General features: G+C 52.8%; 1 protein-coding gene across 18 annotated transcripts in view; it reads left to right on the forward strand.

Annotated features, from left to right (window-relative positions):
* Positions 1-27,311, forward strand: part of SAMD11 (sterile alpha motif domain containing 11) — a 194,295-nt gene that overhangs the window by 156,487 nt on the left and 10,497 nt on the right. For all 18 annotated transcript variants that reach the window (XM_075520744.1, XM_075520746.1, XM_075520743.1 and 15 more), the window contains 5 exons: positions 4,734-4,898; positions 10,740-10,884; positions 20,129-20,244; positions 20,623-20,701; positions 20,970-21,673. In XM_075520744.1, coding sequence (XP_075376859.1) covers positions 4,734-4,898; positions 10,740-10,884; positions 20,129-20,244; positions 20,623-20,701; positions 20,970-21,673 — 1,209 coding nt within the window. The remainder of the gene's footprint in view (positions 1-4,733; positions 4,899-10,739; positions 10,885-20,128; positions 20,245-20,622; positions 20,702-20,969; positions 21,674-27,311) is intronic.

The following is a 27,311-nucleotide window of genomic DNA, read 5'->3' on the forward strand; positions in this document are numbered from 1 at the left end:
GCTGATGCTAGAATACCATCGGAATAGTGAGGGGCTGAATAGGGGCAGAGACTTTTGTGCTTTTGGGGCCTTTATCTGCCCACCCTCTGCTATGAAAAGGGGGTCAAAGGAGGGGCTATATCCAGTGTTGCTGTGTCTTAAACCCCAAACAGTGAGAGCACCTTGCAGCTGAGAACTCCCAGGAGACTTCCCATCCCGCTGGCAGTCAGGCAGCGTTCCGGTGGCATGGATACCATGGAGGGCCAGAAGGGAAACGATCCCTGTGTTCCCAGCTCTATACTAAGGAGCTGGTTGGAAACAGAAGGATCTGTGTTGTGTGACGAGCCATTTTCAAACAGGATGGACCCTAGTGGCTAGTTACCTGGAATTTGGGAACTACTGCTGTAGAGTAGTGCTGTAAAGTGTGAGATTGCGCTAGAGCCCCAAGCTTGGCTGGGACCCAGATGCTGTGAGTGCAGTTTGTGATTTAGGAGTGGGGAGGGAAACAAGGACCGACTGGAGTTTTGTAGCCCCACGCTGTCCTCTGGTAGGAGCCAGGTCTGCGGTATCTCCCTAGGACCTACCCTTCCTTTTTCTCCGGCCTGGTGGCGTGCCTTGTGTGTGTGCTGGTCCTCCACCTTTCGCACTCTCCTGCGGTGATGTACAGCTCAAGGTGGGGAGCTACAAGGTGGGGAGCTACTCCCTACAATATATCTCCCCCTCTCCATCGCATGCTGGCCCTGGATGCAGCTCTTGCTCAGGGCACAGCTGCATTGTCTCTGAAACAGCCTTTTGAAGAGGAGAAGTGACCCCGTGCCCGCGGCACATCTCGTGCTGCTGTGGCTGCGCCTGACAAGGCAAGGAGAACAGAGGCAGCCAAGTAAATCACTCCTTCTCTCTGACTGAGTGAAAAAACACCTGTAGGGCTGGAAACCCTTCCAGCGGGGAAGCAGTAACCTTCCCTTCCCCCCTCCCCAAAGCTCGCAGTGTGCGCACCAGAGATCAAAAGAGAGCCCTATCTCAGTGGAAACAGGGCCGCGCCAGCACTGCTGTCAAACAGAGCAGAACGTTCTCGCGTCTAATATGGAAATGCGAGCATATCAGAGGCTCAGAGCGAGGGCTGTGCTGGCAGGTCACGGAGGAAGCTTTCTCCCTGGGAGACAATTCCCCAAGTAAAACCTTCACTCCTGCGGCAACAGCATGTCTGGAGATCTGCTTCTCCGATACCTTGAGATGTGAAATAAAACTGAACAATTGCAAAAAGAGAAAATCAGTAAGAGTATTTTGGTTCCTGTTTGAACTGCTGAAAAATAAATCTGGTAGAAGCCTCATCATTTGGGAAGATTTGAAACTAGACTGGACTAAGTGCTGGAAAACACACGTAGGGAACAATATTGCGCTCCCCCCCTGGGGTGGGCTGATGAGCTCATATGCTGCTCCTTCTGCCGTTCTCTTTTCTTTGCTATTGTAGATCATTTAAAACAAAAGGGAATCTTACTGCATCTTTGGTTAATGAAGTAGACCAGAACCGGAGCTGGACTACAGCTGAGCAACTCAGATCCAGCCTCTGTCGATTTGTTCCTCTTCTTTGGGGGGGGATATCCATATGTTGATTGCTTTGGCAGCTGTCCAGTTAGGCCAAATGAAGAAACCATATTTGGCCCCATTCTTGCTAACAACTTCACTGCCCCCCCCCAACCCATACTGCTGAATATGGTGGGAGTGGGCACGGGCCCGCTCTGCCCTGGCAAGTGACAGCTCAGGCAGCAAACACCCTAAAGCTACTGACTAAGACCTGGCTTTGAACCTGGGGTGAGATGCTTTTGCAGCAGGCTCCTTAAGCTTTAACTGTGGTTCAGTAAAGGGAGCCTCGGCCGGTCATGAGTTTGTTGTAGCAAAGGAGAAGAGACAGACAGGCTGGGTGCTCCTGTCTTGTCTGGGATTGCTTGGGGAGGACGAGCCTTATAAAAACTTGGTGAAAAGGTTGTGCAGCAATGACACGTCCTTCAGGCTGAGCAGAAAACCTGTGTCCTCCAAGAGCCTGAATTCTCTCTGGCTGCTACCATTGGGACCCTGCAGTGTTGGTGGAGGGTGGGAGAGGTGGGCTCCCCTTGGCTTGGGCGAACAGGGAGGCACGCTGGAGAGCGTGAAGGCCCAACAGATGCCTGCCTCGGCTGTGCCTTCCTAGTGACCGTGCCAGAGTCCATTTCACACCTGGCGGCTGGAAGAGATTTGGCGAGATCAGTCTCCCGCATTACCCCCTGGTAATGACAAAAGCAGACAGCAAAGCTTCAGCAAAGCTGGAATTATCGCTGGCTGAGTCATGTGAAATCTTCCAAGTTTTAAGTGTGGAAATCCAGCCTTTCCCTGGACTCCTCCTTCCTCTTAGCCTCCCCTTGCCACCCCCATTCTCCCTCCCCTCCTTGCACCTGAAATCTGCTCTGCGGCTGATCGGATAGAGTTTATGGTAATTAAGTGTTATTAAATCCCCTCCCCCTTCCTTTTTTCTCTAATGACACAGCTGTGGAAAAAAAAAAAAAATCCATGTTTTTCTAAATCAGGTCTGTGGCATGCGGCTTTGCTCCTTAGACCTTTGGGTAAGAGCACCAGAAGGGAACCGAAACAGTTGGCGCGCTTCTGCGTTCCTGGGGGAGGTGGCAGGAGCGGCAAGAGAGCGGAGGAGGATGTGGGAATCTGGCCCGCAGAGTGACTTGGCAGGAAGGGGACCTGGAAGGGAATTCTGCCCCCCCACCCCCCTGCTCCTTCCACTGGTGTCTTGCAGGCTTGGGTACCGGAGGCGGGGAGTGGGAGAGAGCAGGCATGGCATAGGTGTAGTCTTCTGCAGCCTCCCTCTTTCGGGTCTAGTTTCTAAGTGTGATGCAGACAGTACAGGGTGGGGACCCAGCTCCTGATACTAGCTAGCTTGAAGCAGGCCATGAACCTGTGATTTACACAGGAAGCCTGTGGTCCCTGAGATGCAAATACATGTCACTGGGGTAGAGATCGGTGGTTGCAGATACGGCCACAAATTGCTATGCTGATTGAGAATCCTTGCTGAGCTGGACTGCTGACCTGAGTTGGAGGGGACTGAAGTCATTTCCCTTTTGCAGAGGAAGAGTGCCTTGGGAGGCGCTGATGCAACCCTTTTTTATTGAAGCTTTGTGCAGCTCAGACCCGTTATTATTATTATTATTATTAGCTCCTCCTATGTTTTGAGGAGGAGGTGGCTTCGTTACAACACGTGAAGGTTGCATCCCCAAAATCTAAGCCCCTGTACACTTGGTTGTGTAATGAGTTTGGTGGCAGACAGGACTTGCCACTAATGGCCTCTCATTCCAGCCAAGGCAGAAGTGAACCAGTCCCTAAGCTACTGTGGCAGGGCCACGTTTTACAGGTACTCTGTCTCTTGGACTGTATTTGTTTGCCACAGGCTATCTTTTGTGGTAGCTAGCTCAGGGGCCTTTCTCTCACCTGAGAGAGATCCACAGCTCTTTTTCCCAGCAAGATGTCCAGTGCCTGCATATTCGTCACAGTGCTGACACTGGTGTAAAGTAAGTGGCCTGTGCTCAGAGCCACCACCTTCAATTTGGAGCCAGTCTAGCAGCAGAGTCACCTGCCATGATCCCTGAGGGACTCTGTCTGCGAAATGAGGTGGATGAAGGAGCACGAATCTGGGGCACACGGTAGGGTGGTCTTGTCATTCACTGAACGCAGCGGTGGTCTTGTGACTGCAGCGTGGGGGGAGCCCTTCCCGCTCCCTCCCTTCCCTTCTGCCTGTTTAGATTGTTACTGGGAGTTCCTCTCTGAGTAATGAAAAGGTTTTGCCTGTGGGATAGATCCAAGATAAAATAGTGTTAGAGCAGCCACTGCCAAGGCGGAGAACGGTAATTACTCTCAGTTCTGCTTACAGTAAACAGAAAACCTCTGTGGTTTTATCTCCCTGATTGTTAGAGTGGGATCCCTACTGCCCAGGGAGCAGGCAGGGCCTTCCTCAAAGCGCCTCCCTCCTGGGCTGTGCAGTCATTCTGGGAAGATGGAGAGGTAGGCATGTTGGACGTAATTTTAATGGCCTCGGGGTGCTCAGCCATATGTACAGATCTGAAACAACCTGCTTTTGTGACTTGCTTCCAAGAGCTGGGCAGGTGAACTGTCATCACTGTCTGTTGTGCAGTTGTCAGCATCACCTACACTGGGCGCTTGAACATCTCTCGTGTTACTGTGTCCTTGCGGGCGTTCAGAAAGGTGGGGGAAAGAGGTGCATGTCGGATCAGGTATTAGTTGAAAAAAAGAACTCGCGTCTCCTAAGATGAAAGGGTGAGAACTCAGTGAACTCTTTCATCCTGCCTGTCCTCTTTGCCACCTTGGGGGTAGAGAGCTTGCTGGTAATTTTATGTTGTTATTATAATGCAATGCTTGTTGCTTGGGGGTGGGGGTGGGGGAAGTTGTTAATGAGTTTTTTGGGTGCTGTGGCAATTGAAGCTGTAGACTTTTCTGTATATAAGCATGCCTGTGTTTGGAGGTTTAGCAAGCTGTAGGTGTGTCTTGACCGCATATAATGGTACATCTTGGAGCACAAGGACAGCTGCGTTTGGCAGCTTGGTACGTCAAGTTCAGTGGGTGCACTACAGAGTTGTGGGAAATTGTGCTAATGTCCCTCTACCCCCCTTCCTCTGTCTTTTGCACTGTCCCTATACTTATGTGATTTTCCACTGTATTTCTCTCTGGAAAAAAGACCAAATCTTTCTGCTCTTCAGAAAACTCCCACACGCCTCTGCTTGAGGACTCGGTGACTCAGATGACCCCCGAGGAGCACTATAGACGCATGATGTCAGCACTGAATGAACACGGCACGTTTGAAGAGCAGCAGCAACAACGTCTCTACCAGCTGGCCAACAGCATGGCAGTGCCCAGCCATGGAGGTACAGGCTCTTACAAATGGGAGAAGAAGGGGCTCGCTTTGCCATTTGGTATAAGTCTTGTAAGATGTCCCTAACCCCTGTGTGCATGTGAGGAGGCTTTATGGGCTGCAGTGTTGCGTGTTTATCATGCAACGAATACAGGTGGTGCTAAAGAGTATCCTACAGACTGTTTCTCCCACCATCTCTGTGGGGGCATCTACGCTCAGCCGTCTATAAATGCTAATACCTTCTGTAGCTATCTGTGGGGACTATGCATTTGTTTACTGGAATAGATTAGCTGCAACATCACTACTGTGTATTTTGCAGTGGCGGTGAGCGGGGTCCTTTTCTTCCTTTGTTTCAAGAGTTCGTGTCAGTTTGAATATTCAGAATCTGTGGCGTAAGTCTTATTTGGGTCATAGTCTGGAGCAAGGGGAATGACTCTTGGCATAATGCAGGGGGTGTGTGAGATGTAGGCAGTGCCAGATACCCTGCTATTTAGTGATGGGATCTGAAACAGCAAGATGATGTTGCAGGATTTAGTTAAGCATTGATAGTGCTAGGTTTAGAAAGTTTGTGCAATAGTTGCTACGCACAGACATAGCATAGATTGATGTTAAAGACCTTTCACCTTAATGAGAATTAGATGTCTTATGATTTTACGGACAATTAAGATATGCAGATGAAGCTAAGTTGCAGTGAAGACAGCTTAGCAGGCAAATGCTGAAGTCCATGGGACAGGTTCATTCATGGTATCATCTATAGAAAACAATTATGTTTACATCACCAAGGATTGATCTGGTCCTTCACTAGCCAAAACCAGATCTGCTGTTGAAAAGTGAGGGGAAGGGTTGCCGAAAAGGAGAGAACTTCTTCCATACCCAGCGTATGCTCACTTGGTGAGGGCTTCCTCAGAGCATTGCTGTAAGGACCCTGTAGGTCACAGCTTTCAGCACTAAGAAATTGTTCTCAGACCTTCCCAGGATGGTATGGTCCTCTGAGGTTGAGCTGGGCGCTAGGGATAGCTGAGGGACCCCTGGCCCTTCTTTATTTAAGGCCTGTTGTGTGCACTGCAGATTGTGCCTCTGTACCTGCCTGTCTGCTGTTTCTAGGCTTTAGCAGCACAGGAGTATTTCTGCACCGATATCTACGTTCAAGGGAAGATGCTGCCATTCTGCTCTTTAAAAGGAGGCTGATTCTTGTACAGTTATGTTAATGCAAGGAGGGGAAAATCCAAAACCTGGTCCTGAAGCAGCCTCCTCATTAACAGATACGATTGTCCAATGCTGCTGCCTTGTCCTGGGGCTGGAGTGGTGTCCTGAGGGGATAAGGGTCCTGCAGTACCAGGATCTAATGGGTCCCACATGAATTGAAGGATTGCTGGTAGGTTTTGCCTGGGTTGTGGAGGAAGCTGGCTAAATCCAGCTCGGCTGCAGCATCCTTGCGCTGTGCCTAAAGGGGGCACTAGGCAGTTACAGGTTCCACCCTGGGAACCGCTTGGCAGAGCGCAGGAGCCACAAGCATCCCTCCACAGGCATCCCTCCACAGCCCTGTGGGCTCCTCAGCCCACAGGGACGCTTTACCTTCCCTCGGGCGAGCAAAGCCTGCTGGCGCTGGCTCGGCTTGGTCCAGCGTAAAGCCGTGCATTGTACCTGAGTCCTCTGATGCAGGAGTGAGGGGTGAGGGAAGTAGCTCGGCAGTCTGGATCAGGCAAAGCCAGGGAGATGGAAAAGGTGATGCTGTTCCAGTCTTGGAAGCAGAGGGTTGAAGCGTCACTGAAAAGCAGTGCTATGCAAGAATTTGTAGTCCCTGTGCTGCTTCCTACCCAAGGCATGGAGGGCTGACACGTACCTGCCAGGGTGATCCATGGAAGGAGCGCAAGCAACATCGACGAAGCATTCAGTAAGAGCTGGAGGAGAATCTCCGGTCTAGAGTGTAAATCCTCAGGGCTCCTTGTTAGGTTAATGAAGAAGCTGTCTTCTTTTCCACTCTGTTTGATTTGATTGGCTTCTCTGGGGGCAGGAAGGCGATTCCTTTTGCTGCGGAGTAAGGATTTGCGTATCAGCAAAGGCATGGCATAAACCTGTGCTGAGGCACACCGTAGTGAACATGGCACACGCTTCTGTGTGTGGTGTTCAGCTGTCCCCGACATTTACAGAGATGCAGAGCTCCTGCAAGCATGATACATAGGGACAGGGCAAAGCCATGCACTGTAGGGCTGGAGTTTGCACACATACGTGCAATGAACGCAAGCACAGTACGCGAGAGGACAGTATGTAACATGCATCGTGCACACAAGGATAACACATGCAGCCATGCAAATGCTGAATATTCAACCATGACATGCAGGTCTGTGTAGACCATGTTGAATACAACAAAGCCTGTACTCGGCACAAAACATGTTACGTGTACCGGTATTGTAACAGACAGTCATGATAGACCACTTAACCTGGGCACCGGATGGTTGCTGGACACGCAGAATGTGTACATCCAGGCAGAGAGTGTGCTGCGGCACAGCTGATATCACCCCCTTCTCCCCCCATGTAATGAGTAAAGTAGCTCATTACATTAAAAGCCTGACGTATTTTTTATGATTATGATTAAATTGTCTCATCAGCATTTGTTAGGTGAGGTCACGCTGAGGTTTTGGGGTGGGCAGGGGGAGAAAAGGAGTCTGCACAGACAGACTCTCTCATGTAACATTGACAAGACAAAACTTCGTGTATTTTGGATTGTCTCCACACCACAGGGCTCTGGTTGGGCTATAAATTATTAGTGCCAGTACAAAGCGCAGTTTATCTGCGGGCTCACATGGAGGCACCAATAACATTAATAATTTAAAAAATGTTAATAATTTAGAAATCTTTTTTTTTTAATTGCTTTTCAACCCCCCTCCTCCGCCCCCATTCTCCCAGTGGCATTCATCCCACATTCTGAATTCAGTCTGTCTCCGTGCCTGGAACCTCCATCCGCCAGCGTCCCACTGTCAATCAATCTGATTTCCCAACTGTCAGAGTGCAGGATTGTAAATAACAGATCCTCGGGGGGGGCCTGTGCGAGGGGGTAGGGACGCAGGGGAGGGAAGGAGGGGAGAGAAAGAGGAGAGGAGAGGGTGTGCGTGTGGGGGGTTGTTGCGGTCATTCAGGATCAATGCGGCTTCTGGAATTGGCTGCATGCCAGACTTCTAAATTACAGGCACTGTGGCAATAAGGAGTGACCTGGGTTTTTCAGATAATTAATTTATAAACATTGAAGGTGCATGGTCCCTGGCTCGGAGAATTCTCTAGGCTTTATAAGTGATCTGATGGGGTTTGTTGTTTCGCTATTTCTTACATACTTTTGCAGTGCAAAATTGTACGTCATTTGAATGTTTGTCACCTCGGTTGGGGGCGTGGGGATGGGGATTGTGCGTGCATGAACGTGGCTAGAAACATTCAGGTGTCCTTCTTACTGCCAGCAAAAATAGCAGCTGTGTAAGCGTTTCGTCCCGAACTTGCAGTCCCACCACGGGGCTCCAGCCCTGACCATGGCCAAAATATTTGATGAAGTGATCGGTGAAACTCAAGCTGGGCTGGGCACATCTTGGGGCTAATAGGAATATGGGTGGCTGGGATTTCTAGAACCAAAGGAAAACAGCATGGTGGTATAAGGGAAGGCAAGGAAATGGAAAGTGTATCGTTACCAGGATCATGCAACACTCCTGTATTAACCTAGCTTTATTTATCCCAGTTGTGGGGAGAGGACTAATACGCTGCTGGATGTGGAGTGCTTTGAAATCTCAATGTGCAAGTTGATCCTGACCAGGGTGTGTTCATTAAGATAAATCTTCCTCTCCTCCTCTCCCCAGCTGTGTTTTGGTTTCCTTTTGCAGAGTGGTACACAGTGAGTGTATGAAGGAGGTTTCCTCTAAGTGCGCATCTGTATGTATGCGTTTCCTGTGCATCATGTGAGTGGCAGCAGAGGTTTTGTTGTGGGATATCAGCCACTTGTGTATAGGGTGTTTTCAAATAGGTATAGGAACTAAGGGGCTCCTGATGCTTAGCTGTGAGAGAGTAGCACTGGAAAAAGCCTCTGTCAGTGCAACTGGTGCGGGTGTCCATGTCACTAGACCTTCTTGTAGGCCTGTCCAGCTGCGTTGTTCCCTGAGAAAGCAAGTGCAATAGCAAGCCAGCTGTACTTGCATCGCCTGCTCTTCCCTGGAGTATGCTGTGATCCCCATTAACGTGTGCTTGGGGTGTATCTGGCCATGCCTCCATTGTCCATCACACGGCACTTGTGTGGGCAGCTTGTCTATGCTGACACCCACCCTGGAAAGACTGTACAGGCATATAACCTGTCATTGCACAGTCTGCCTGTGTAATCGGTAGAGGGTTCTGCAGTGGTAACATGGCAGTGTGAGGGGTGCGTTTCTTTCTGACCTGCAGCCAATGGTCTGATGAAAGTGTTGTGCCTAAGGCTGGAAGGGACCCCTTTCTGTACCCCATCCTCATCCGCGCTGTGGCCCAGCCCTTTACTTTCCTACGGCAGAGCTGCCCTAGGCAGGTACAGACCTGCCGGGGCCAGCTGTCACCCCTTGCCCAGCCTCCCCCAGGCTCTGGGCGGCTGGCTGGGGGGTTCACCGTGCTTAGGACAACAGGCCTTGGTGCTCTGAAGCGCTGCGGCCCCAGTGCTAGGCTCTGCCTGCTAGCAGGGATGGGTGCTCCCGGGCCAGCGGAGTGGGGGGAGGTGGGTGCTCCCTGGCCGAGGGGGTAGGGGCCACCCAGGGAAACGGCCCCCCATCCCCTGCTTTCGGCAGCAGCGGGAGATGCACGGGCAGCAGGGAAGGAAGGCTTCACAGGGGGAGATGCTGGGCCGTGGTTTGGGGGGGTCCTGGGCGCAGAGCGCTGCCCGCGGCAAACCCTGCGGGCCCCAGGGTCTGGGGGGCGCCGGGGCGGGCAGCTACAATCGGCGGTGCCCAGCGAGGGCCCTGCGGATCGCGGAGCCGCTGCACGCCGCCGTCCGTGCGGCTCGGCGCGGGGCTCCGCGGGTGGCCGCGGGCCGGGGCCGGCTGCTCCCGGCCGGCGGAGGCGGGCCGGGCGGGAGGACGCGGCTGGCTTCTCGGTGGCGGGTCGGGTCAGCTGCCCTCCCCGCTGGGCACGGAGGGCCGGGGCAGGTGCCGCCGCGGCTCTGCTGGGGGACCGGGCGGTGCCGCCCCCGGTGCGCTGCGAGCCGCGGCCCGGGGCGACGCGCCCACGGCGAGGGGGGCAGGCGGGTGGCTCGGGAAAGCCTCCCTCTCCTTTTTGTCTCCCCCCATCCATCCTTCCCTCCCTTCTTTCCTCCCTCCCTCCTTCCCTCCCTCCAACAGGAAGGCAATTAAACAGCAATCCACCCCCTCCCGTAGTTGCACAATTTCCTCCGCTGCCAAACTCCCTTGGCGGCGGAGGCGGATCCCGCTAAGAGCCCGCTCTGCCGGGTGAGTACCCGGGGCAGCCCGGGGCAGGGGAACCGCAGGGCCGGCCGCGCTCCCCCGCCTCCCCGGCGCTTGACAGCTTGCCCGCACCGCGGAGACGGGCGGCGGCGGCGGGGGGGAGCAAAGGGGCAGGCTGTCGCCCGAGGGGCTGCGGGGAGGGACGGGACGGGACGGGACGGGAGCAGCCCCGGCAGCAGCCCTGTCGCCTGCGGGGAGCCGGCAGCAGCCCCGGAGCAGCCCTGCCGCCCGGGGGCTGCGGCGGTGCGCGGCTGCAGGCGGGGAGCCGGAGCAGCCCCCGCGGCGGTGGGCGGGCGGGCGGTGGGTGCCTCCGTCCGTCCGTCCGTCCGTGGGTCCGGGGCGGGGGGGCGGCGGGGCCCGTGCCGGGCAGCGGCTCATCCCTTCCCTCTCCCCAGATCTCCTCCGGGCGCGGCAAGAGGTGGCGGCGGCGGCGCGCAACCCCGGCGCGATGGAAGCGCACATCCCCTCGGCCAGCAACTCTTCCAGCCAGCGGAGGAAGCAGGGCCTCCCCCAGCACAGGGACACCCACTTCCCCGAGAGGTACCGCGGGGGCGGCTCCGCCGGGGGATGGGGAAGGGCCGGCCGCGTCTCACCCACGCCCCGGGGCGGGGTTTGCTCCAGCCGCCACGGCATCGCACGGGGGTACGGGGCGGGGGGGCTCCGGGCAGCCCGGCTGGCGGGGCGGGGCGGGGGCTCCGGGGCCGGTGTGCACCCTCAGAGCCAGTCTGGAAAGGCTCTGGTGTGCACGGGTAGCCTAAGGGTGCGGGAGGGGAGGGTGCGCCTGGATGAGGGTAGCGGTGCCCAAGGGGGTGGGCAGATTTGATTTGCCCCCGTAAAGTGTTAACACCTCCCCTGGGCGTTTGCACCCTGGGGCATTACGCAGGTGCAAAAGTGTGGCTTTGCGTGTGTGTCTGCCACATGCTGGGATGTCTGTGCAAAGGGAGGTGATTTGTGCACATACGCATTCGCATCCAGGTTGGCAACTGGCTGGCTGGTGGGAGTGATCCCAATCCCACTTTGGATCTCCAGAGCAGATGCTAGACTCTAACCTGTTCTTTGGCGCAGAGCAAGTTAAGATGTTTAAGTCTGTATTTTATAGCATTCCCAGATAATGAGAGAGAATGAATGCTCTACGATGGAATAGAAAGAGAAGAAATTTTCATTTTTGAGGAAGAAGGAGGCACAGTTTCCCTTTACCACTGATAGGAGTGCTGGAAAGCTGATTTCCCTCCCCCCCTCCCGCCCAGGAAATTCTAGCTCATTTATCTTGCTCTGTGCCATAAGCCATTCCCTCCACAATCAAGAACTTCAGAAGGATATTAAATTAAAGCTGCGTGTGTTTCTGACAAGGATAGCAGAGGCGGGAGAGGGCCTGGCAGCCACGGGGACGCAAAGGCTCTGGGTATCATGGGACAAGCTGTGAAGGGCTCTAGTATCTAGACTTTTTTGGCTTTCATCTTGGGGTGGGGGCAGGTAGCAGGCTGCAATATTGGTTCTATAGTGGTCATACGTATGTGTTGAGTTCAGAATCGGGGGCTCCCCCATTTATAGCCTTGGAGATCCTGTCTGTTTTTCCTTCTTTCTGACCAATGGGTTTGCAATGTGTAGGGGCTGGACAGACCTGGTAAACCTTTCTCCTACAGGGTGTACTTTGGCTAACCCACCTAATAAAATCCAACCCAGTCCATGTGGATTGTAGGCAGACCTGTGAGGAATGCAGAGATAGACAAGCTTCAGTGCAGCCAGTCATCAGGAAAATTTCTCCAGCTATGTGTGGCCTGGAGAAGTGCCAGGCCAGCCGGAGGCCTGGCTGAGAAGGCACATACGGAAGGGTGGAGGTTGCTTATGGGAAGGTGCTGCACACAGGAGGGGCAAACTGAAAATGAATTAGATATGTATCAAATCCAGAGGTACTTGCCACTGCCAGACAGGTGTTCTAGCTAATGGAGCTGGGCTAGGCCAGGAAACCTTAAATCGTTTGGGAAGAGGGTGTTATCTAGCAGTTTAAGAAGAGGACTGAGTTAGGGTCGGTGTTCCTCCCCAGTTATGGGAGGGAGAGAGAAGTTACTCACTAGCTCAGAGGACAGAGATTGAAGACCAGGAGTTACGGTTGGAAAGGCCACTACTTTTCATCTTGATTCAGTTCTCCAAGTAGCCCTATGAATAGTTGCATTGGCATAAGTGAGAGGGAAATCCTGGCAAGGTGAGGGGGGGGGAAAGGAACACATAGGGGCACAACCTGCCTTTGATGTTGAGAGAAATGTCTGCACGCCCTTGGATTAAGTTTGCAGGAGTCACTCTGTGTCTCAGTTTCCCTTGCTGCACGGTGACAGTGGTTCTCATTTTGAAAGCAGGTTGTACTCAATGTTTGGGAAGGCCTTTGAGCACCTCAGTTCGAAGCGCAGTGTAATGTGGCATGTTGCGTGGAGCAAGGATGTTAGCACCCACTTGTAAAGGTCTAGTTATTTGCCTATAAGCAAGACCAGCCTGTGGCTGTGTTGGTGGTAAATAAACAAAGAAGCTGTCTTTTTCTCTGTGATACATACTCTGTAGTCTTGTTTCTGTCCAAGAGTTTGCAGACTGAAACGAGGTTCATAGCACGTTATCAGCCCTGGTTTTGTTTTGCCACACTGCTTCTGCCTCGGACCATACGTACAGGACCTGCTCTAAATACCTGGGCAGAGTAGTTCTCCAAGGAGCTTTGAGACAAACCATGTGGAACATCACCATGGTGGGCCTGGATGGGCACGTCCCGTGCTTCCTTCTACCACCATGCCAAGGCATCACAGACCAGACTGCCTGTTTTTTCTGCAGCCATCTGCTCCCACAAGGAGGGTGTGAGAAGGCCCTGTGTGGCCTGCCTGCTTGGCCACAATTATATCACACCACAGGTGTGATATAATTCTTGGTTAGCAGAGCAGGGGAGTCCTGCTGGGAAACGGGAAGCTACAACTATGCCCCATAGTCATGACTTGGTAAGTCTGCTTGACGTTAGTTCATGTGATCGTTATTTGACCCCAATGGTCCACAGCCACCTGAGTGCCACTAAGGGTCAGCATGTATCACTGTGTTCCCACTCAGAAATGGCCTGGTTGGAGCTGTCATGTGCAAATGGTTTCTTGCTGTTTTGCCAAAGCACTGTGGGCATTTTTAGGTGTGCCAGGAGAAGCCGTGGCCTTGTATTGTAAAGCAGTAAAGCACCGTATGGGTTAATTTCTCCCTTCCATTCTCCCTGTTGCTGTTAGCCTTGGGTTTTGTACTTGGCTGCCGTGGTCTTTGTCAACAGGGTAAATCAAAGCAGTCTCTATGCACCTTTATTATGAAGGTATAGACATTTTAAAAGGATCAGGTAGGCACTGACAGAGGAGAAGGCAATGGAGGAAGCTGGCTCACATACATCGGCAAACTGTAGGTAGATTTACGGCATCTCCTTTCCTAGGAGCAGAAGTAATAACGCATGATGCAGGGGGATGTGAACTGTTTGGCATGGTGTTAAAATTCCATTTCAGCTTCCTATCGGGAGATCTGTGGGGATCAGGTCAGCTCTCAAGTGCAGCAGCTTTGTGGGCAAGAATAATTAGCCACTCCAGACTTTAGCCATTACCTCTGGCAAAGCAAAGGGGGAAAACCCATACTGGTGACCCAGTTTTTTTATGAGGGCAGTGCTGCTGTTTTTGCAAAGACAGGAACGCAGGGACCTGTGCCTGCTAGTGGGAACTATATATACAGTTCTCCAGTTTCCAGGTGTGAAGAGGTGGGTGATGAGTCTGAGCTAGGGAACATTTGGGAAGATAGGTATATTCAGACATTTGTCCACTAGTTAGCATCCATCTTTGCTGGCCAGAAAGAGGCTGGTAGGTTTAATGATACTAAGCACAAGGCAGGCAGGTGGGTACTGGCTCTGAAGGGGATGATACACACGTGTGCACACAGACAGGCTGAATATGGATTTTCTTGGACCAGGTTCCAAGGTCCTTTTAGCGGAGTAATGGTCCCTTCACCTCTTTGCTCTAGCTACCTCATCTGTCAAAAAGAGTTGGTAAAACTGATACGTCTTGTCAGAAGTAGACTCAAGCTGCAGGCTTGAGGATCCGTTTGGTTTCATGGTTTTGGTTTCCTAGATCCTTCTCTAGATTGATTCAGACTTGGATTATAGAATGCCAGGACCTGGTGGTTTGTTTGAAAAGATTGTTGAGTTCAGTGTTATAAAAAGACTTGGAAGAGGAAAGGGTACAACTAAAAGGTGTCCTTGTAACTACTCCAGCCTGGAGTACTTCCCATCTCCAAACTGCTCTGTCTCCTGCAAAAATGGCAGGTGGCTGTGCCCCGCAGAGATGCAGAGTTGCTTGGATCTTACTCCTTGGATCCTGTCTCCAAAATTTGTTGGCAATGTACTTGGTTTTGCTGGGGTCGTTTAGCCTGGCATGTTCTTACCCAGGGTATTCATCTCCTGGTACATGCTGCAGAGCTCACTCCTGATTGTACTCTTGAACTGAGCAGACTGCTGCTCGCAGAGCAGGCTAGCGTGTGTGAAGCCTAGGGAACACTTGCATTCACCCCCCTTTAGGGAAAAACTTTTATACCCTGCCAATGGAAGGCATTGTACAGGTGCTCAGACTGGGCTGGACGAGCTGCCTAACAGTGCGATCAGTGTGGTGAAGCTTGTTGGCTAAATATGATGCATCAGTTCTGTGTTATGAGTTGCTAGGAGCTTGTTCACATGCGTACAGTATGTGGCATGGGGTCTGTGTGGGAGAACCTGCCTCTCTCTCACAGGAGGGGGAGAACGCAGATTATAGTCAGAGAAAGGGCAAGTGTTGAGGCAGATACTTTGGTAATAGTATTCAGCTGTCTCTGGTACCGTCTATAAGAAGCATTAGGGACACAATTTATCTTGCAGGACCATAGACAATTATGGGGTGAAGGCAGGAGGAATGCCAAGGAGCAAGAAATACTGCCTGCGTGAGATGCCATCAGCATCCTGATCTGCTGGGGTCCTGGGAAGCCAAGCCCTTTGGCTAGAGTGCTCTGGGGGTGGGAGCCGCAGAGTCTCAAAGATGCACTCATTGCCCTTCCGTTGCAGTAAGCTGACAAACATTGTGCATCAGCCAGAGCCTTTCTCTGTGCAAAGATGTGCCTGAAATACTCAGCAAGGATTTTTGGATTGGGTTCTTTCCATCTGCTGTTGCTACCATTTTTTTTTTTCACCACCCAATTTCTGCCCCCTGCATCGCGGAGGCTTTCCTTTTTACTCCTGTGCTCCTTGGGCACATTCTCCTCTCCTCTCTGGACACATTCTCTCTCCTACGCTTAACCTACCCCAGCCTTGCGTCCCCCTCTCTGCTCTGAATGCTGTATCCCTCTTTCTCTGATTTTTGCACTGGGAGTATTCCTCACCAGATCCCAGCTGGCTGAACGTTATGCAGAGCAAAGGCCAAGGAGCTTGACCTGATTTAACTAATTTGGTTTTAGCACCAGTTTGGATTTTGAGGGAGCGATTTCCCCTGGCAGCATAAACCAAACTCTCTCTGTGTCCAGGCCTCGTTGCTGCCCTAGAAGGGCAGCACCAGTACGTGTCTCTTTTTGCTTGGAAATCCCAAATACCATTTTTAGAAAGCCCTTTCATTTTATTTATATTCCCTTCCTGGCACAGACGGTGTCTGCGGATGGCAAACCAGCAAGGAGCTGTGCGCTGCTTGCCTATTACCTCAGGTTTAAAGTGTCTCTTCCTATCAAATGCAAAGCAGAAGAAAGCAGAGCTTTCATGCATTCTTTTTTTCCCTTCTCCCATCCGTTCTAAATTTATTTCCATGCCTTGCCGGTTTCAATCTGCATTTCCTGACCCTCTCACATCTCCAGTCACAGCCTGTGCTCCGAGCCTTCCTTTTGAGCTTGGAGTGAGTCAGGGGGGAGCACTGCTCTGGGCTTGGGAGGATATGATGGGGTTAAAGTGAAAGGCTTGGTTTTAACAGTATAATGTGTAACCCCATAATGACTTTAAATATTGATTATTTGAAGGCCATTAGTGCTTATTGTTAAAGAAAAGTCGATACTTTTTAAGCCTTGTGAACCATTTGTCTCCTGTTAAAGGACATATCAAATTTAGCAGCATGCAGTGCAAATCCCCTAATACCCTGCTCACAAGCCTCCAGCTGGCATATTAGGGGGGGAAAAAAGTGGGTGGAGGAAGGAATATGCAGTAACACAGAATTGTTCTCTGCAAGGTAAGGACAAGGCTTATCAGATGTAATTGCCAAGGGCTAAATTCACATTCTCAGAGTATGGAACTGTAATTCAGCCCTTACTCTGAGAGGTGGAAGAAGAGGAGGAAGGAAATTAATGGGGGAGTTGAAGGCTGATACGTACTTCAGAGAGGATGCAAGGATTTGTGTTTTGGTGCACGTCTGTCTAAGAGCACAGTAGCCTTTGTTAAGGTCTCTGGGGCTTTTTACTTCAGGGTTGCCAGTTCATTTCCAAGCTTGCTCGGAAGCATTTGGCTGTATCTGTACCAGGCAGCCTGGGAGGGCTTCCCAGCTCTGTGCCAGGACACGACCTGGTTGTACTCCTTCCCTCCTGTGCCAGGTTTCCATGCCAAGGATCAGGCAGATGGGCTGGAAGGGAGCAGGGGCAGGCTCCAACAGGTTCCCCGCCTCGATGGCCAGGAGGCTGGGTTTGTGGGATGGCAGAAAGCGTCTGTCCTTCATGGTAACGCAGGCGGTGTGAATCACTGCTCCTTGGAGGCTCTGCAGCATGAGCTAGGGAGTATCAGTCTACCTGCAGGGAGAAGAGTCCCTTGTCCCCTGAATATTTATGAGCATACCTGTTTTCTTTCTAAGTTATCTACTGCTGGGGATTGATGCTGAGCGTTAGGGGGATGGCAGGAGAGGCGCAATGACTCCCTTTTGTTTGGCCATATGCGGCCTTCCTTCTCGGACTTCAGGCCACAGACTCCACGGGTGTAACGGTGCCAGTCGCGGGACCTTTGGTTGGTCCTGTTTATCTGGCCTCTCCCAGCAGCTTTGCCCTTGTGCGTGTTTGATGGAGAGCTCCAGTGTTGCTGAGAGAACGACTCTGGGGTCTCCATGTGGTCTGCTGTGTCAGGCAGGCATGATGACAGCATGTGTAAATGTGTCTCCCTGAATTTTCTAAACCTTTGGACTCATCCCCAGCATGTGTTGTGTGTGTAACATAAGCAGCAACTGACCTCTCACGTTCGAAGTCGCTCCTGATGCGTTTCTTACAGCTCCTCTTACAACTACCTCCAGCCCCTTCTGAGCCTCCGCAGGCTGCTGTGCTCAGCCGTGTGCGTGGCAGCGTGATCGGGTGCCGCAGCAATTGCTTTGTCCTGCCATCCCCCCTTCCCCAGCCGGGGTACCACTCACCGGCCAGTCCAAAGTATGAGTTGATCCCTGGCCCTGAAAGGCAGAGAAGCTGCACAGCTCTGATGAGAGGACAGAAGGAATGAACTGCAGGGTCTCAAGCAGATGTGAATTCCTTAGAGATCAAAGTTAGGCCCTGTAGTGCAACATTAAAGCATAAAAATAGCCTCTGATTGGGCTGCCACCAGTTGGGCTGCCAACATTGGGCTGCCACCAAAGGGAGAACCTTTTATTTTCCAGTGCCTAGTCCTGATCCCCATCAAACAGTATGCTTCCTGGGCACAGGTTGTCTCTTCTTGGCCAAAATCAAGAAGCTCTCTTTGTTTTTAGCATTTCCTTCTGAGCTGTCTGTGTGCAGCCTGCACCTGGGGCTTCTGTGCATTGTTATCTCTCGTACAGGATCCCCTTTTCTGCATTTATACAAGGCAGGGAGGGCATGGCCACTGCTTGCCTGGCCATGGAATGGTTAAAAGCGACTTGATTTCCTAAATTGCTTCTTATAAAACGAACAGCACGTCTGCCAGGCTCGTCTCCCCATGATTACAGCTAATTACGATCGAACGGACACCTCCTAGCCCCCGTCATGCCGCTTTAATTGTCCGTTACTCATCTGCAGGCTGTCCGGGGTGGCAAAGCACTTGGCAGCCCAGCGACCGAGGCCTCGGCTAATTGTGAGGCCTCGGGGATTAGGGCAGGTGATTACACACTTCATGGTGTAATTACATAAGCATCGCTTGGCTGCTGCCCCGGCTCTGAGCCGAAGGTCACGCGCTGCGTTACCTGAGATTAATTGGAGCTGCCACTGAAGTGCGAGGTGCTGGCGGAGCGGTTATACGATTAGCATTAACATTTCAACAGCGACGGATCGATCTGTGGCTCTCCTCCAGACACAGCGAGCTGTGCAATTAGTTTAGAGGAGAGCTAGGGGAGGAAGGAGGAGGAAAGGAGAGACGGAGACAGCCAGGGGAAGGGGAGAAGGGGAGTGGAGACAGACGGGAAGGGGGGAGGCAGAGACAGGCAGATGGGCAAGGGGTAGGGAGAAGGAGGAATTTCGGAGGGGAATCTCGGCCCATTCTGTGCTGTGGATCAGTGTGTGGCAGCGTTTTGTAGTGGCCGTTGCATAGAATGAGGATAAAACTATGCCGGGAGGATCTAGGGAAAAGACAGGAATCCTTTCCTTGCCCACCTCAGCCCCAAAAAGTCCTTGTCTGGCTTTTCCTGAGCCGTGGTGGTAATCCATCCCCAGCTGTGTGGAATGGGGGCATGGATGGCTGGGATGCTCACATTATCCCACACTCGCACATCATCCCCCCACTGAAAGGGGGAGCATGGTTGTGCGTATGGTCTGTTTGTTGCAAAGTCACATGCACCTTCTTGCTCCCTTTCTCTTGCCCTCCAGTTTCTCCTGATGCAGATTTTATAGGGAGATATTGTAAAATGAAAATAAACGGCACAGCACTTGGCTTTGCCTCTAGATGCCCTGGTGAAGGTAATAATGTTGTAAGTGGCCATCAAAAGGAATTAAGAGACGTGCAGCCGGAAAGCAGAGATTTGCTTGCAGGCTCCCAGGGCAGATTTGACTAATGGAAGAGACCTTGGCTCTTATTCCCTTTCTGCCCTTTTTTTTTTTTTTTTCCCCTTCCCCCCCGCCCCCCGCAAGCAAGCGCTACCTGCCTTGCTTCCAGGCATTGTCCTCTTCCCCACCCCTCAAACCTGCCTCTTCCAGCTTACTTGCCACCTTACCCATTCTGGCCAGCATCAGCCACCCCTTCTCCAGTAGTACACCCTTCCGCTGACCCCATGGCACTTCCTGCTCACATCCCTCTCCCCATCTCTCCTGCCTGTGTCTTTCTCTGCCTCACTTACAGCTTTTCTCTCCAGAATTAAAGATCACCCGTTGTTCCAACTAGGACCGTGATTTTTTTTTTTTTTTTTTTAAAGGCATGCCAGTGATGCTTTCAGATCTTTCCAAACCCACTCTCCAGCTCCCAAAATATAGAATGCCTTTTCAGTTGTAAGGTAGTTGAGATAGAAACTTAAGCTTGCTAAGGGGGCAGGCAGATGCAGCATCTTCAGCCTTGCCTTTGCTAGCCCTGGCCAAGCAAAACCCCTTTGAACAGCCCAGCTGAAAGGCCACAGAAGCAAACGTATCAAGGTGGGAAGTATGTGGGACCTATGGAGTCCGGGCTGCTTTCTTCCCCTTCTGATTCTGCTTCTTTTCTTTTTTCTCTCAGTTTTAAAAGTTTTGTGTATGGGTGAATAGGCATCTTTCTGTCTCAGAACAGCCTCTGGTACAGAATGCAGGTCATCTGCAGAACGGGTGTTCTTCCTGAGCCAGGGCCCTCTGGGCACTGTGGATGGAGCCTTCAGGTTTCCAACATGAATTTATTTTCTGATTTCTGCAGGGAGATATCCCACCCGCCGCCTCTGCTTTCACCCCAAAATGCACCCCATATTGCCCTGGGCCCCCACTTGAGACCTCCTTTCCTTGGGGTGCCTTCAGCTCTGTGCCAGACACCAGGTGAGTGCATCAGAAATGCTTGCATCAGCCAGGGGAAGTGGGTAGAGCGAAGATGCAGGCTGTGGCAAACTGTCCTTTAGCCAGACACATCTTCTGTGTTTCCCCATTACTGTTGTGCTGCCTTCGCCCTTGTTTTGCAGCGATAGGAGCAGGTTGCCTCGGCTGCTCTCTTTTAATCCCCACTAGCCTCCCTGGTCCCATGTTTCAGCAGCAGGCTGCACTGCCTTGGGAGTGAGGGAATAGATGGGCTCTAGAACAGAAAGGCAGCTCTCAGCTGCCCTTTCCTGCTCAGTTAGCCCTCTGGGGAGCTGGCCCTGAGTTAGCAAAGAGTCAATGCTGAGATTAATAACCCCATGTTATTGCTCTCTCTGTCCCCAGGTTACGGGTTCCTGCAGCCGGCACAAGCAGAGATGTTTGCACGACAGCAAGAGATGCTACGAAAGCAAAACCTGGCAAGGTAAAGAGTGTAGAGGGCTAGCCTGCCTGGGCTTGGGTTGGACTTTTCCTTCGCTTTCCTAGCAGCAGGTAGAGTAATGTGGGGGTGCTGTGTTGGATGAGCTGTGCACAGGCGACAGAATGCTGTCCAGGTGAGACCAATGGAAACAACGTGTGGGTGTGGAGGCGACACCTTGATCCTGCAAGCTCTGGTTCAGCATGGCTGGGGGTTAGCAAATTACTCGCAGAGCCCCCCCCCCGACATTCCCTCTCTGCCTCTCCCAATTTAGGTTGGAGATGTCGGCTGAGATCATCCGCCAGAAGGAGCTGGAGAATCTCCACAGGCAAAGGCTACTGGCTGGTGACCCGCTGAGCCTGCATCCCGGCTTGCCCCCAGACCACCCGGCCCTGCGCAACGTGCACGACATCCCCGAGGGCCACCCGCTGCGGGAGGAGCTCTCCCGGAGGAATGCCATGCTGGTGCTGCGGCACAATAACACTCCCCTGCTCTCCCTCAACCCCAGCGTCCCCAGCAGTGCCACGCCACCCAAGGAGCAGCCCCGGCGGGGCAGCCGGAAATCGGCACACCACCGCGCTGAGCCGCAGGGGCTGAGCGAGGCCAAGGAGCTGGCGGAGCCCCGGGCACGGGATGGGGTGCCAGACTGTAATGATGAGGAGATGAAGGACTCTGAGAGCGATGCAGATGTGAGCGACGAGAAGCCAGAGAGCCTGAAGGCTGAGAGCAGCAGCTCGGCCGCTGAGCTTAAGGAATGCAAAGAGACGGGCAAAGTCTGTGAAGGGGCCAAGGAGCTGGGTGAAGCGGCTGCTGGCCAAAATGCCCCCTGCAGTTCCTCGAGCGCCGAGTCCCCCAGCCATTTGCTTGGCCCAGGCATCAACAAAAATGAGGTGAAATATCTGCCGCCAGCCTCCATCCCACCACCTCAGCCGCTGCCCTTTGGATTCCCTTACACGATGAGCCCCTACTTCCATGCAGGTGAGTGCATGGGGGCCTGTCGTTGAGTTACTGGCTGAGCAGACATGTTTTGCAGTGTGCTAAAAGTGGGATTCTTCCCCCTTCCTGTTCTGCAGTGTGGTTGTAGTTCTTTTTTCTCTGCAGGGAACCAAGCACCTTCTTTTAATTAGTATAAAGGACTTCATTTGCAACGAAGCAAATCAAGGGTCATAAAGAGGGCCAGCAGGGACAAAGTGAGTCCGAAGCACATGAGAAGGGAACTGGCAACATGATGGACTAAGGGATGTTGCAATTGCTTGGGCCCTCTTTGGAAGCCATGTTTCAGGAGAGATGCCAGTAAACTATAGGGGGCTTCAGGGAGAGGCAACAAAAATTATTAATGGCTGCAAGATGCTGCCCTACAAAGTAAAGGGCCAGAAGTATTGTATCTGGAAGGGTGGCCTGAAAGGCTGTAAAGACTGTTGGGCTGTGCTCATGTGATTTCCAAGCAGTGGGGACTGGAGGGGCCAGGTTGGAGAGAAACACCCAGATACAGCAGGACAAAGGAACGGAAGGAGAGCTTCCCAGGGTGACTGGGATCTGCCCTGCGTGGGCAGAGGCTGCAGGCCGGTAGTAAGGCTGAGGCCGTTCTGCAGGGAGAGGTGCAGATGGCACTGGGGATGTGCAGGGCTGGGGGGTGGCTGGCTGGTTCCCACATGCTTGGTTCTCCCTCTGTGCACTGCCACAGTTCGAGGAGAGGGAAATGAAGGATTAAGGCTGCAGCATTTTCCTCCCTGCTGAGTGTCAGATCTGGGACATTTCCAGGGTAGCGTGTGAGACAGCACCTTTGGGATGGAATGTCAAAGAGTTCCCCAGCAGTGACTTACACATCTTGGCTGCCCCATGCCCTTGGAGGTGTCAGAGTTACCACTGCTGTGCCCCTTTCCCAGGGCAGAGGTGGATGGGCTCTTTCCCCTGCCTGTGGTGTGTTTCTCAGTCTCACAGGCACTGGTATAGCTGGACTGGTGCCTGTTGGATGGGACAGGCAGGCAGGGAAGTCATCGCCAGCTCTCCGGTCCCCAGCGGCGCAGTCCCTTGGGCTACGGAGATGGGCAGCCAAGGCAGGCACAGCTGGAGCCAGAAGGGAGCAGTGAGTACAGGTGGTACAAAGTGGGGTTTCAGACCCTGGTAGCTGGTCTGCCCAGGGGTCTCCTGTGGGCAGAGCAGGGTGGCAGCCCCGCCAGCCTAGCCAAGAGCCAAAATCTGCCTCAGCTAATTACTTGGCTGAGCAATTAGCAGGAGGTAGGACCTCCTGCCACGTGGAGGAGGGAGAAAGGGGGGCATAGCATGAGGGTTGCTGAGGCTGCCTGTTTTCTATGCAAAGAGCTGCCGCGGTTGTGAACGTGGCTGCCCATCGCTCATTAGAGCTGCCTTCCAACCAGGAAGGAGGAAGCGATTTTTCTATGACAGGCAGGTGGCCAACATGATAAATATTCCTGCTGCCTTGGGCTGCTGAGGCTTCCTCACAGGAGCCTTTTTCTCCCGGCCATTAAAAAGGGAAACGCACGGCTCTGTGGTGCTCATTGCTTGTGTGAGGCTCTGCAGGGAGGCCTGGATTGTAGATGGGTTTCCTCCCTCCCCCAGCAACGCGTGAGTTACTGTAATAGGCCATTTATTATTATCACTTCGAATTTATATCACGATCGTGTCTTGAGGCCTCGGCAAAGATCAGGGCTGTGTTTCACTGCCCAGTTTCCAGGCACTTCTGATTTGTGGAGCCTGTTCCAGAGCTGTAGGTCTTTTCCTGAGGGCTCTTTTGCTTTCGGCTAGCTTCACATGTTGTCGTGGCTGTTAATACTGCCTGTTTGTGGGACAGCAGCAGTGAGTTGAGGCCCTGTTGCGCTAGGCACTGTACAACTCCAGAGCAAAAGCTCTCACCTGAAACAGCCTTTGGAAGACAGGGCATCTGGTTTGATGCAGCGCAGCAGGTCGATAGGGGAGCTGGGAGCTCAGCAACTGAAATATTGAGGGCTAATATTGATCAAAATGCTGCGGGGATCGTGGGGTGTGCTGGGGTAACGTCTGTCAATGAAAAATGTGTTACTTTGGCCCTTGGGGAAACACAAACCACATGAAGACAGACAGACAGAACTGCACCCACCTCTCCCCCGGTGCCAGGTAATTTCCGTAATCCTTTTTTGCACAAGGACAGCTCTTTTGGCCTGGATGGTCATAATGTTGCGCTGTACGCTGGTGGCTGGTATTATGAAGTAACCACCTAAACAAGGCAGGTACATGGCAGGCCGAAAGGAATAGCCAGAGGGAGGAGAAGAGAGAAGCGGCTGGCTGAAAATGACCGCTGAGTTTCAGACAGTTCCTCTGGTCTTCCAGCAAGGGGAGGCTCTTCCTTTGGAGGCAGAGAGATGTTTTCTGTCCCTACTGGGAAGAATATCGATGAGGCAGCCAGAGCTGGGTCGATTCCCTGAGCTGCCTTCTGGGGATCTGGCGGCTGCTCGATGACCTCATCTCGTCAAGGTTTCAGCAGCCTTGCTCCCCTCCTCCTCCCGCCACCCTCCTCCAGCCCCGTCCTTTGGAAAAGGTGAAGGATGGAGTGTGCAGGAGGCTAAAATCCTTCTATCGATCTGTAGTCTGGAGAGCAATTAACACAAACATTCCGGTGCCGCTCCATGACCCGAGCCCTCTCTGGTGTGCGGAAAGGACGGGGTGCATGCACAGAGAGGAGTGGGAGAGGGGTTAGAGAGTGTAGCAAAACTGATTAAACACATAGGTGGGCTGACTTCCAAGTGGGTTTGCTTTCTGCACTGGTCTCCCAGTTGGCACCTGAATTGTCTCCTGTGATCCCAGGAGCAAAAACTCGCCTGTCTCTGTGCAGCAGAGACAGCCCCATTGCAGCCTGGCTGCTGGATTTGCAGCAGAGGTTTCCCTTACTGGGATGGCCAGAAGGGTTGCTCTCTCTGACCTGTTCGGGCTTTGGCTTCTCTTCTGAAGCAGCTGGATATCAGGAGGAGGAAGGGAAATTATAAATGGATTGCGGCATGGGTGGTGAGGGCTTTTACGTGGACACCTGTCTACAAGACACTGGCCTGGGACGATGGATTCTTTTCAGTCCCTACATGCTGGGCCCCATCTGGTGAAACGCTCTGTAATCCATTACCGGTCTCTCGGACCATCATTTATCATAGAGCAAGACAGAGGAGGCCTGGCAGGGAATAGATGCTGCCCTTTATGCATCCTCGCAGTCCAGCAGGATCCAGTGACATGTCATTATTATAATAGAAGGTGCGTCCCTTCTAGCCACTTGGCACCTATTTGTTATCATTCTCCAAACTGCCAGAGCAGTGGTGAGCGGGTGCAGCCATGCACAGAGATGGAGCAGACGGTGGAGTATCTTCCCGAGGAGGGACGGGAGGAAGGACAGGAGCCCTTCTGCTCTAGGGACTTTAAAATTAGAAAGGGCCAGTGACTGGGCGCGGTGTGCTGAGGGCTGGTCCTGCGCTAGTTGCAAATTAGATACACGCTGAGGCCAGAGGGACCACTGTAATCAGCTATTGTGTCCTCCTTCAGAAGTCTTTCTTGGGGTTATTCCTGCATCTGGTGACTTCAGACCAGTGACAGAGCTGAGGTGGAAGCAAAAGGGCAGCGGGGGACGCCTGAACACCAGGCTCCGCAACCCTGACTTCAGGGGTGCCGAGTACACAGAATGGTGACAGTCTTTGGAGCTACTAGGGCTGAGCTCTTCTGTAGTCACCGTGAGATTTTGGGCTTTTCTGCAGGGAAGAGGGGTGTTTTGCCACTAACTTCAATGGAAGTAGGTTTCCACCCTCTAGCTTTTAAGTTCTGTGGCACAGAAATAGCTAATAGGCCAGAACCCAAAGTATTGGTATTTACCTTCCCCCTCCCAAGAATATTTCCACTAGTCAGTCCCTGTTTCCCTGGTATAAATGGGAAGGGAAAACAAACCCTCCGAGATAAATATTTTGGCCGTATTATATTTCTCTGTGTGTGGGTACGTGGAAAATATTTCTTGTTCCCATACAGCAGGCCTGTCTTGCCCTCACTCTTGGACACAGCAGGCTTACTGTGTGTGCATCTGTGTGCATCTTGACCTCTCCCTTCCTTTCTTCTGGGGGCACGAAGAAACAAAGGAAAGCAAACCACAGAGGAGAAAGGCTTCTGTAGGAGAAGCAGTTGCTAGCCCAGCTCTGCTGGCGATGTCAGTAACCCTGCAAACGATCCCGCGTTCGGTGCGCTTCCAGGATTGCAGGCATGTGTGCAGGAGAGGGGCTGTGGGGAAGCCTTATGCCTTCCCCCTCGTCCCTGCCAGTTGTGAGGGCAGCACCTGGGCTAAATCTCTGCCCACCCTGGTGGGGACCTGGCGAGCGCGCGTGACTGGCGGGGACTGACCAGCCTCTCTCCGTGCAGGCTGAGGTTAAACCCTGAGGATGGGTCTGGCTGGCTGGTGACTGGAGAATTCATTCCCAAGCACTGTGTTGCTGCAATTCAATCCTTGGCTTGCTTTTGGAATAAGGAAGTACCTAATTTTAAAGCAGTTGGCTGTTACAGTCAGATCCCCTCGGAGGCGCTTGCTCTGGCTGCAGATGGAGGTGTCTCGCCCGAGCATTGACTGTGCCTGGAATAATTGAGTTCAATTTCACTTCCTCTATTTACCAAGCTGCAGCCACTCTTCCAAAACGGAGGAAGAGAATTACCCCCCACCCCGAGAAAGAAAAACCCTCCCCCGAAACAGCAAAAAAAGCCCTCAGCCATTTGGGTGTTTTGTGAATTTTAACATAAGCAGCTGTGAGTTTGTCTCCTGGAAAATGGAATGCAATAGGAATGAGAATGAGGGCTCGTGTCCATCTGTCTGTCTGTCTGGTAGCTGGGGGTGGCGAGGGGACGGAAAGTGCTCGCTTTGGCAACGGCCTCTGCCTCCACCTCCCGCACTGACAGGCGCCTAGCTCGCAGGAAAGCCGGTCGTTTTCTCTGCAGCTGTTATCAACACAAAAAAAGTATTTGAAGCTTTTTCTAGCTGGAAGAAGAGGAGGTATGAAGAGAGTGAGGAGCTGCCTGGCCTCCAGCGCGGCACAGGGTGGCGAGGCGGGGGGCAACGAGCTCTCCATGCTCGGCACGTGATGGCCAGGCAGAGCCGTCCGGGGAGCAGCAAGCAGAGCATCTTGCAAGCCTGGTATTTATGCTGGAGGGGAGAGGGCCCTGTGCCTGCAAGAAGGAAAGATTGGGGTAGAGACTAAGGATGTGAAGAGGGTGTGAAAGGTCTGGTTGTTGCCCACAGCGAGCGCCCTGAGGGTCCCGGGCTGGTAAGAAGCACTGGCAAGGAGGCCTGCAAAGACGTGTGTGAGTCCCCAAGGCATGGGGAGAGGAAGGGACAGTCCCGTCCCTACTTCAGAGGGACAGGTAGAGCTGGCAGAGGCAGGAGGCCTTGGAGGGCTCCTGTCTCTCCCCATGGCTCCAGCCAAGACGTTCCGGCACTGGAGTTGGCACTCGTCTGTTTGCACTGGCCCATGCGTGTAAGGCGAGATGCGGACTCATCCCCGTTTGTGAGCAGTGGCTGGCCCTCTCTCCACAGGAGGCTGACGGTCCATGTGTAATCGCTGCACGAGGAGATGCTCATCGACTGCCCGGTGCTGTGCAGGGCGGTGTG

This window comes from Mycteria americana, chromosome 18 (assembly GCF_035582795.1).
Source record: "Mycteria americana isolate JAX WOST 10 ecotype Jacksonville Zoo and Gardens chromosome 18, USCA_MyAme_1.0, whole genome shotgun sequence".
NCBI lineage: Eukaryota > Metazoa > Chordata > Aves > Ciconiiformes > Ciconiidae > Mycteria > Mycteria americana.